At 46.0% G+C, this 11,137-nt stretch overlaps 1 protein-coding gene across 1 annotated transcript in view; it reads left to right on the top strand.

Annotated features, from left to right (window-relative positions):
• BACH2 (BTB and CNC homology 1, basic leucine zipper transcription factor 2) overlaps positions 1 to 11,137 on the top strand; it is a 213,983-nt gene that overhangs the window by 201,855 nt on the left and 991 nt on the right. The window contains exon 5 of the mRNA XM_015416168.1: positions 4,348 to 4,554. Coding sequence (XP_015271654.1) covers positions 4,348 to 4,554 — 207 coding nt within the window. The remainder of the gene's footprint in view (positions 1 to 4,347; positions 4,555 to 11,137) is intronic.

Genomic DNA, 11,137 nt, shown 5'->3' with positions numbered 1-11,137 from the left:
AATAGTTTGTCCTTATGAGTGACATCATAGGCAGTTTACTCAGCTTCAGTAGGGAATCCTGGATTGCTGGTAGAACAGAAGCTCTCATGTTCAACCCCTGGACATTTCCAGTTAAAAGGATATCAAGTTCTTTCTCTCCCTGAGGCTCCAGAGCTCTGCTCCCAGTCAGAGTGACCAATACTGAGCTGGGTGGATGAAGATGTGAATAGGTGTAAGGCAGCTACCCTGTTTCCCCGAAAATAAGACCTACCCCGAAAATAAGCCCTACCAGGATTTCTATGCATTTGTGGTATAAGCCCTAGTGTGTCTTCTTGAGAAAAAATAAATATAAGACCGTGTCTTATTTTCGGTGAAAATACATGTGTTGGCCATGGGAGTCCCATGGAACCCTTCAAAGAATCACCACATGGGTGTTATGCTTATGGTCCAAAGTGTATGTCAAGGAAATCAAATGTTTTTCATATCACTCCTCACTAGACTGTAAACATAATAGTCCACATCATCATGTCGAAGGTCAGCCTCTGTGTATGTAAGCAAAGCACTGTTGTCTCTGGCAGCTTTTTCCTCACATGCCACAGTAAGCTGACCTGTGGTGTGATTAATTTTGATGCTCTGCCATCTTTGGATGAGGCATGAGGGTGAAGTCTGCCGTGCAGAATGTGTGAAAAGATACCATTAATTTCTTTTTCAAGGTTCATATGACTGTGGTTTAGTGAGGTATATAAATATGATGTCACTGTACAAAAGGAGTATAACACAGTAATTACTGATACATTGTGTAAAGAAAATGTGTGGTGGTGAATAGGGATGGGCACAAACCTAATTTCATCATGAACATGGCCAGTTTGTGATTTGTATGGCCTTGGTTCATGAGATTCCGTCACCCACGAACTGCCATGTTGTTCACAGAGGTTCATTGGGTTTTCAGCAGCAGTTCATGAGCCAGACACACTGGTACCAATCAATTAATTGTTAAAGCAATGGGGGGATGGACTTGGGATCACCAGCTGTCCTTGTTGTACCTGCCCATAGACTTGGTTTTCCAGCTTGCCACCCCCTCCTGCGGTAGACCTCCCTCCTTCTGCACTTTGGACCCTAAGATCCTCAACTTCTGTGCCTCTAGGCACCTGCTTGGCATCATCAGCTGTCCTTGCTGTACCTGCCCATCAACTTGGTTTTCAACTTACCACCCCCCTCAGATGCTAGATATCCCCCCGTTTTGTAGAGAGGCACCCCAAGGAAGTCCACTGCAAGTTTGATGCCTCTAGCTTGCAGAGGGTCCATTCAAATCGACACACTCCTGAACCTCTGGCTGCTGTGATTTCCCCAGTGAGCACTTTTCTGGCGGCACCTGCTTTGGGGGGCTGCTACTCAACCCCCCCCCCAAGCCAATCTGCACACTACTTGGAGGGCAGGTAGAGGGGCTTTCCGGGGAGGTCCTCTGAGAGTTTTATGCCTCTAGCTTGTGGGGGGGGGGATGCTTGACATACTCTGGACCTGTGGCTGTGATTTCCCCAGAGAGCACTGTCCTGGGGGCACCTGCTTTGGGGGGCTGCTATAAATTCAATCCTCACCGGACATGGAGGGCAGTTAGAGGAGAGTCAGCTGGAGATTTGCTGCAAATGTGGTGTTCATGAGACCCCACAAACCGGGACAAACCTCAATTTTCCCGGTTTATGCCCATTTAGTGGTGAATGCAAATGTATATGGGTTCTTTAATTTTCTACATTAAAGCAAAAAGATTTGTATCAGCTTCTAGAGCTGTCCTTACTCTGATGTCCTGTATTGTTACATATGTGATAGGTACATGTCCACGTTATTAAAGCCTGCATTCCATCAAAGGAGTTTTTCCTCAATAACCTGTCCTGGCAGGAGGACATAAAGGCTTTGCCAATGGTTAAACTATCTGGGCTATCCTGTTAGTATCTGCTGCCACCTTTTGGCCAATGTGCATACTTACACAATCAAAGAAATCCTTTCATGATACACCCCAGAGTTGGCATAATGGATTCACTAGCCAAAAAGATCTTACAGCCTAATAGGGTCATTGTGGTATGACATCAGACCATGTGAACTTCATTGCTGAATTAACCCAAGATCCATTTAGTTGAGCATATTATCTGTAATAATAACCTACCAGATACCTCTGAAAACTCTCAAGTAGAGAATGAGGAGGGGAAAAGTTGTAACAGACATATGGGCGTACCAAAAAAATCCATGTAATACCTTTTATTTGGACTAACCAAAATGATACAAAACATTCACATGGATCCTACCCCTATCCTAACACTCCACTGAGCAAAATATATTTATTTACTGAAGTATTTATACCCACCTTTGTCTTTGGCGCAAGCTTGAAGTCTTCCTCCAATCTAAGTAGGTCTTCCATTGGAGGAAGGCTGCTTGGAGGATGGTTGGATCCACCACATTGTGCAAGCTTTAGAGCTCACCAGAACTCTTGATTAGCCCAGAAGTTACAAAATAAATAAGGATGAAAAAAGCAACGTTTTCAGATCATGAACTTAAGACCTGGTTTTGCCAGCCATGATGGCCCCGTCCACTTCCCTCCCTCAGAGGCAAGATTTTCACTCCATTTTTCTTTCCCTTTACTGACAGAACTGCTCTAGTTATGTGTTTTCTTCTTTGCTGAAGAACTCTGGCTGTCCCACCCTGTCACAGTATGATATTTTGGCTGTTGGCTCAGCCCAGGAACCTGCTGCCACATTTTGGTCAACATGCATACTTACACAAATCAAAGAAAACCTTTCAGGAGCTCGGTTTAACTTAAACAACTTAAATGGCGAGGCATTGTGAAATTAAAAAATAACAAAATATTTTAACATAGAGGGGAAAGGTCAGGTAAAAACAGAGGCTGAAATTTCTGAGGTAAAACCAGTACATGCACAGACTTTAGTTCTTATGTTTCAGGCTGAGAGTTTCTTAAGCTTTTCACAGTGACTTAAATCTTTTTGTTGAGAGGCTTTTGTTCCAGTGTTTCCCTCAACACTTCAGTACACTTCCTTTGAGTCTTCTCTAACTCTTTTGATTTCCAGAAGGCTGCTGCTCTTTCCAGTACCCAAACCTTTGAAACACCAGTTCTCATCTTGAGTTTTTAACTGCCTCTAAAGGCAGTTTCTAACCACACCAGACTAGGGATCTCTGCACTCTTCAGAGCTAACTCCCAGTTTGACTGGGTACAGAATTTTCTTCTCTTACTAGAAGATCTTTCCCCTTTCCTTGGCCCGAATGGGAGTCTCTGTCTAACTAAACACTTGTCCTTGCCAATTTCCCCCCAGTTCTCCTGTCTGTGTTAAATGCTCTCAGTCAGGGCTGATTTCATAAACTGTCAGCACTTGACTCTTCTCAGCTAGGGCTGAAATCAGACTGAATTCTCCTCGGCATCCAGTTCAGAAGTCCTTCTCTGCTCAGGTGATACTAACCAATCAGATCTATTAGAATAGCCTGTCACTCAAGGCTCCCTGTTTTTGTGAAGAATTAACCCTTCACAGTCCTTCAGCTGTTTGTACAGCACTTCTAAGCTTCTTAAAAGTGCAGTCCGTCACACCAGCATTTGGTGTAAAATTCTGTGAAGGCTTCTGAACTGCTCTCTGTGTTAGATTAGAGCACTTGCATCCTGAGAAGAAGTAGAGAACATTGGAGAGCCATTTCACTGGAAAAATAAAATGAGGATGATGGCCCATTTCCTGCTTAGAGGTACATTGCCTCCACACACAGAAGTTTCATTTTGTTTTTGTGGCTAATCTCCATCAAAAGACCTATTCTCTGTGAATTAGTGCATTTCATTTTTTAAATTATGTAAGCCAATAACCATTACCATAGTTTTATGAAAGCAAATGCCATAAGTTAATGACACACTGTTTCAATAACTGCTTCCTTTTCTCTGTCCTGAACTTGCTGCTGTCAGTCAACTCTTTTGGATGACCCCCAAAATTCTAAGGGGGGGGGTTCTCTTTTCTACATCGTTCACAATTTTATAAGCCTCTATCATGGTACCTTCTTTAGATTATGTGCTGTAGTGTGCTAATTATCTTAGTTGCTCTTTACCTTTTCCAGTTGTATTGTGAACCTTTTTTTAACATGAAGCAAGCAGAACGATACGTGGTGTTTAAATGTGATTAAGTTACATGACTATGTAGTATCATGACACTGGGAAATTTATTTGCATTGCCTTTTCTATCACTCCTGCTACTGAATTTGTCTTTTGCATCAGAACAGCACACTGATGAAATGATTGCTCTTCTGTTGTTCAGACTGAAAGTGTGCTGTCCTTAGCAGCCTGTTAGAGAATAAAGCAAGCTACATTTTGATTTCTGTTGTGTTTTTCAGGTGAAACTTCCATTTCCTGTCGATCAAATCACAGATCTTCCAAGGAACGATTTCCAGATGATGATAAAGATGCACAAATTAACCTCAGAGCAATTGGAATTTATCCATGATGTCCGGCGGCGCAGTAAAAACCGGATTGCAGCTCAGCGCTGTCGCAAAAGAAAACTGGACTGTATTCAGAATTTAGAATGTGAAATCCGCAAGTTGGTGAGTTTAGTGAATCGTTGGCACTCTCACACACGAAGAAATGACAGTGCTTTGTTTGTCAGCTGGTCATCATGACCATCAAATTCAACGAAACAGCAATCCACAATGTGGTGCCCACCATGACCCCTGCCGATGTTACCTGGCATGGCATGTACTTGCTTTCCCTCTGCTCCACTTCTGACCCCTTCCGCCGTCCTTTTTTTATCTCATTTCTAATTCTCATCTTGACTTTGACCTTTCTCTTTCTATCCATCCTCTCATCACTTTTCACATTTTTTCCTTCCCCTTTCCCTGGCCCTCTTTCCATCTTGAGTCTGTTTATCCTTCACCCTCCCTTCAAGCCATTTCTCCAAGCACCTTTGGTGTTCTAAAGTCCATGGAAGGCTAGAGAGGAGATGGTGCTAGTAAGGAGGCTGGCAAAGGGAGCAAGAGCCAAGCTCCAGCTGCCCTTTGAACAGTCTGAATAGTAGTCGCAGTGTATACGGTAACAGGATTCTCAGTGCATAGCGCAGCTCCATCCATCTTCGTTAAGGAGGCATTCACTTCATGTGGCTTTATCACAACAAGCAGCTTCACTGGTAGCAGAAAGGAAGGGGAGGAAAATAGGCTCTCCGTGCAAAAAGTGGAAGTAAATATGAGGACAAGTGGGGACCTGTGATGCTCACGGGGGAATCCCTCCCCCATTGCTACCTGATTTCTTATGGCTCAATGGGGGGAACTCATGGGTGGAATCCCATATCCACCCAGCACCAAACCTGGCATGGCTCCAGGCCCCACCACCTACTAATGAGCCTGGCATCTGCTGCAGCCGGGCCTGGCGTGGCTGCCGGCATCCTTCTCCACTCTGCAGCTGGGCCCAATATGGCTGCTGCGTCCTTTGATACTGAGGATGGGCCCAGAGCTGCTGCTGGCATTCACTGCCGGACTAGGCTGGAGTGTCTCTGTTTTGATCCGGTAAGAGTGTGCAAATGTATTTGGGGGGGATTTAAACCCCCCTGTAGCAGCCCCGTAGCCAGAAATTTTGGGGAGGTGGGGCATGGAGAAATTTTGTGGGGCAGCAGGAGACGGGGGAGGGAAAGGGGCAGCCGCTTGCCTTCCCTGAACTCCAAGCAGCGAATTTTGAATTGGGGTTTTTCTGCAAACCAGGGGATTCCCCCAAGTTTGAAGAAAACTCTGTTTAGTGTCTGTGTCATCCTGATCCGCAGATTTAGGTATCCACAGATGGGGGCCATACATCACTATTAGTAGGGGCTCACAAGCCTCATGGGGGCAGAATCACTTCTCCCCCGCGCTGAGCATAGCGTGGCTTCCATGCTCTCTGACAGCCATCGCCAGGCCCAGCATGGAGCCCTGGGCTTTTCAGCAGCCACTGCCAGACCCAGCACAGCCCCTGTGCTCTCCCTTGGCTGTGCTGCCACTGAGCCCAACGCAGCTCTCAGGCCAGTCCAGCATGGAGCCCTGGACTGCACTGCTGCTGCCACTTGGCCCAGCATAGCCTCTGTCAGGCCCAGCACCCATACTCTCCTTGGGCTGCACTGCCACTGCCAGGCCCAGCATGGCTTCTGGGCTGCATCCCCAGGGTGCACTGTTGCTACTTGACCCAGCGTAGCTCCAAGCCTCCTCCAACTGCTGGAGTTAGGTGCATTCTTTGTGCTCGTGCAGAGAACACTGCTTTACTTTTGAGAGCATATCCCCCCCCCCCGAGATGTATTTTTGTGAAGATTTTTCTGCAAACCTAGGGGGTCCCTCGTGTTTGCAGAAAAAATTCTTTAGTGTCCATGTGGCCACAATCCATGGATTTAGATATCCACAAAGAGGGGCCACATGTTGCTAATAGTAAATACGTAAGTGAGGAACCACAAGAAACGTGCAGGAGTGGCTATCCCATTCCTCACACATTTGCTTCCTTCCCTCTCCCCCTACTTCTCTTACTCTTTCTCCCTTCTGCCACCCGTTTTCTTACTCTCTCTCTCCTCCATGCCTTTCGCTTCCTCCCTCTTTCTGCCCCATGCTCTCCCAGCCACCCACAGCAGCAGTGGTGGCGGCAGCTCTCCAGGAACCATAATGGCTCTCCTAACTATGGACATCCGTTCCCATTATGTTTGCCAGTTCCAGGTTGGGACATTCATGGAGATTTGGGGGTGGAGCCTTGGAAGGATGAGGTTTGGGGAGGGAAGCAACCTCAACAGGGTGTAATGCCATAGATTCCACCCTTCAAAGCTGCTATTTTCTCCAGGGGAACTGATCTCTGTTATCTAGAGATCAGTTGTAATTCTGAGTGATCTCAAGCCCTCACCTAAAGGCTGGCAATACTAATTTCCCTGTAAGAAATGGCTGCTTTGGAGGGTAGAGTCTATGGCATTATACCTGTCTGAGGTCCCTGCCCTCCTCAAACCCCACCCTTTCCAGGCTCCACCCTTCAAATCTGCAGGAATCTCCCAACCTGGAGTTGACAACCCTATCTCCTTCCTACCTAACAGCCAACCTGCTGTTATTTGCTCCTTTGTCTTCAGCTTTCCTGCAGCCTCCACCATGGGAAACCATGGTCTTTCTCCACAGTGGAAACCAAATCATCATACATTATTCTCTCCACCTTTTTCATCTGCACAACAACTCAGTGGTCTGAAGGTATGTGGCTGGTGCAAAATCACTCAATGAGCTTCCACAGCAAGATGGGGATTTGAACCTCAGTCTCCAGTTTGGTGTGGTGGGTAAGAGTGGCAGACTCTAATCTGGAGAACTGGGTTTAACTCACCACTCCTCCACATGGAGCCTGCTGGGTGACCTTGGATCAGTCACAGTTCTCTTAGAAGTCTCTCAGCCCCACCTACCTTACAGGGTGTCCGTTGTGGGGAGAGGAAGGGAAAGGAGATTGTAACTGCTCTGAGACTCCAAGTGAAGGGTGGGAAATAAATCTTCTCCTTCTCCTCCTCCTCTTCTGCCCAGACCCTACTATGGAACTCAGACTGCTATGCCACATTGGCTTTCATAGCTTGGACTGATAGTCATTGTTGGTCTGTGAATTTGCTGAATCCTGTTTTGAAGCCATCTGTGCAGCTGGCCCCTATGCCTATACAACAACATGCCTCTTTTACTGTCCTTCATCCCGCCAATGGGACCCAGGGGTGTGTCCCCTGGTTGTGTATATAGTTGGCCTGCCGGCTGTTGTTCCTGGTCTTTGTTGTGTTCTAATAAAGCGTGCCATGCACTACGTCATTGTCTGTCCATCCATGCGGCAACCCATTACACAATAGTGGCGACGAGGATGGGATTCAGCCGCAACTGAGCCGGGCTGTCGCAAGGGACCGAGAGAACGCAAAGCAGCAGTGATCCGAAGAGCGATCCAGCCGACGAGGCCGCTTCCCTCCCATCCGCTCCAACGTGTCCGCACACTTAACCACTACACCAAACTAGAACAGTAGCAGGCAGCCAGGCCTAGTTATGCAAGTTGGGTGATATGAAGTCACCCAGAGGTTGCTTCCAGGCATAGGATTGCCAACCTCAAGGTGGGACCTGGAGATCTTGCAGAATTATAGCTGAACTCCAAATGACAGAGATCTGTCTCCCAGGAAAATATGGCTAGTTTGGAGGGTGAACTCTATAGCATTATATCCAGCTGAGGCCTGTCCCCTCCCCAAACCCTGTCCTCCTCAGACTCCCAGATCGTCACTGCGGTGCAAAATTACTATGCACCCAAACCAACGGAGCTGACCTGCAGGGTGACCTTTGACACCTGCAACCAGCAGGGCAGAGAGACCGCCGCAAAGTTCCTCAACCAAAATAGGCCTTGAAAAGGCCCTGCCTCCCCCCCACACACACACACACAAACACACACATTTTACTGACAGAACCCAGCCTGGAATACTTGTGGTTGCCTTGCCTCTGAGGGAATCTGTTGCTTAAAGATACAGGCGCTCCTTTTATCACCTTTGGATTTTTTTGCTACCAACGTTGGTGGGGTTTTTTTTAGATTTCACATTTTTCTGCAAACTTAGGGCCTTTTTCAGGTTTGTAGAAAGATCTGGCTTGCCCATTCACAGCTCCAGTCACTAGATTTAAGTATCCAAAGAGTGGCCAACTTCGTTATTAGAAAATAAGACAAGTGTAGGCTCACAATACTCACAGAGGGGATTCACTCACCCCACACACACACACACACACTTTCTTGCCAGGCCTGCACCCAGTGCGACTTTCAGGCCTGTGTCTCTGCCACCTGAAGGCCAGGTGCAACACCTGGGCTGGCCCACCAGCAGCAGCATGCCCAGGGCTATGCAGCCACCACTCTGCCCAACACAGAGCCCCAGGCTGTGTAGCAGCTGTCAGAGCCATTGCAAGGCCCTGGGCTGCACAGCTGTCACCACTGCTTGGCCCAGTGCGACCCCCTGGTGCCGCCACCACCGAACGTAAGTGCATTCTCTGCACACTTTTCAGGGGATTAAACCCACCCCCACCCACCCCGTGTATTTTCTTTTAATTTTCAGGTTTTTCTGCAAACCTGGGAAGTGCCCCAAGTTTGCAGAAAAATCTCTTTAGCCTTTGTGTGGTCCCAGTCCACTGATTTAGCTATCTGCAGATGGGGGGGGGGGCACACGTCCCTAATATCATATATGTAAAATATATAAATAGTATATGGAGAAGATGGGGAAAGAAAGGCAGTGTGGTTTAGTAACCAGAGTGTTAGATTAGGATCTGAGAGATCCAGGTCCAAATTTCCTCTGTCATGAAGATTGCTGGGCAATCTTCAGCCACTCACTCTAAGCCTAACCTACTTTACAATGTTGTTGTGAGGGTAAGATGAAGAAAGATGGACAATGTATTCCTCCCTGGAGAAATTCTGAAGGAAGGGACTGGAGGATTCTCAGTCACCCAGTCTCAGCCAAGGAAATCCAGCCCACTATCCTAGCTCCTGCCTCACCAGAATACCTACTCACACAAAATAAAATCCATTGTACACAGCTTTATGAACTCCCTACCCTGTTTCACCGAAAATAAGACCTACCCCCAAAATAAGCCCTAGCAGGATTTCTATGCATTTGTGGTATAAGCCCTAGTGTGTCTTCTTGAGAAAAAAATAAATATAAGACCGTGTCTTATTTTCGGGGAAACACGGTAATACTGGTTTCAGTTGGCTGTCAGAATCCCTGATCTTGCAAAGAGTTGCAGATGGTAACTAAAGCCACCCACCACAACTTATTTCTCTTGAATAAATACATTAGGTCATATTACTAAGGTCATTACACTATTATCTGAAATTTTTCCTGGCCTCTTTCAGATTCTGAAATCTTCCGTCCTCCCTTGAATATTTAATTTAATTGAAATTTACATTTAAGTAATTAATTGTTTTTACCTATCATGCTCTAGATGATACAGGACTACATGAGTAGAAAGGATCCAGTAACTCATATAAGCCAGTTCTCCTGTTTCAGACTAGGAAAGACTAACCGAAGTCAGGTGCCTATCTAACATTTTCTTGAACTTCTGAAGCAAACTACAATCATATAACTCTCCCCAACAATCAGAATCACAGTGCTTCCACATGTACATTTATGTGTTTTACATCTCTCAACTCATTACTGGATAGGTATTCCAGTGTGGCATAGTTGCCACTAACTGGGTTCTGTACTAGAGCTCACAAGCTGCAGCTATAAAAGATGTCATTGGCTCATGTGTTAGGCTGGCCAGATTACGTGTCAAGAATCCACACCAGTGGCAGAGGAGAAGCTGTGATGCTCCATGGGAGATTATTACAAATTATATATATTCTTCTTCAGCAGCAGCCATGTCACACTCATTGATGTTTCAGTTCAAGCCAGGCTTTTATACGCTCAAGCCTTTTTCTGTTTTGTTTTGTTTTTTCCCTGAGAGGCAATAAAATACAAGCTAAAAGCAGTTTAATGGGGTTATTGAACTTGTGCGTGCAGCAAATGGATGGCATTTTGATTAGTCTGGCTCTGTCAGATGAGGAGTCTGAAACTGGAGTGCTAATGATATTGCGCTAACGTTCATCACAATCTTTAATACTTCTGACAGCCAATGCAGATGTGTATAAGCTGGGTAAACAGAGCTCAGGTGAATAACTCATTTGATTCCCTGCTTCTGCTTTATGGTACATACTATGACTCTCAAGTATTACGCAGTGTAGGATCTGTGAGTTTCTAAGAACATGTGGACCTCAACAACAGGTCAGTTTACCAGTCAGTGTTTGAATCAGCAAAAAAATCAGATCGGTGGGGGTGCCTATGTTTTACCTATCCCACTTGCTGCATAGTTCAGAACCAGTTCTTAGATCTCAGTCTTCTGCCTGTTTCACAGAATACCAAATGGTAGCATTCTGGACTGGACTGCCCCAATCTAAGGCACAGGTCATGTTTTGGAATGTTTTCCCTCCCACTACCAACAATGATGCAGTCTCTACACTGTAGTAAACTGGGAAGAGAGCTACACTAAACCTTCCTCTCTAATGTGAGGGAGCATTCAAAAATATCAGTCTTTCTATCTGCATTCTGAAACGCTGCAGAACTTACTTTCTATGGAATGTTTGGTTTGGTTCTCTCTGGTTACAGAATTCTAGAAGACAGCTGTA

The sequence above is a fragment of the Gekko japonicus genome, unplaced genomic scaffold (assembly GCF_001447785.1).
Source record: "Gekko japonicus isolate JY-2015 unplaced genomic scaffold, Gekko_japonicus_V1.1 scaffold445, whole genome shotgun sequence".
NCBI lineage: Eukaryota > Metazoa > Chordata > Lepidosauria > Squamata > Gekkonidae > Gekko > Gekko japonicus.
Note: the sequence above shows the minus strand (reverse complement) of the source record. Positions and strands in the feature narration are given on the sequence as shown.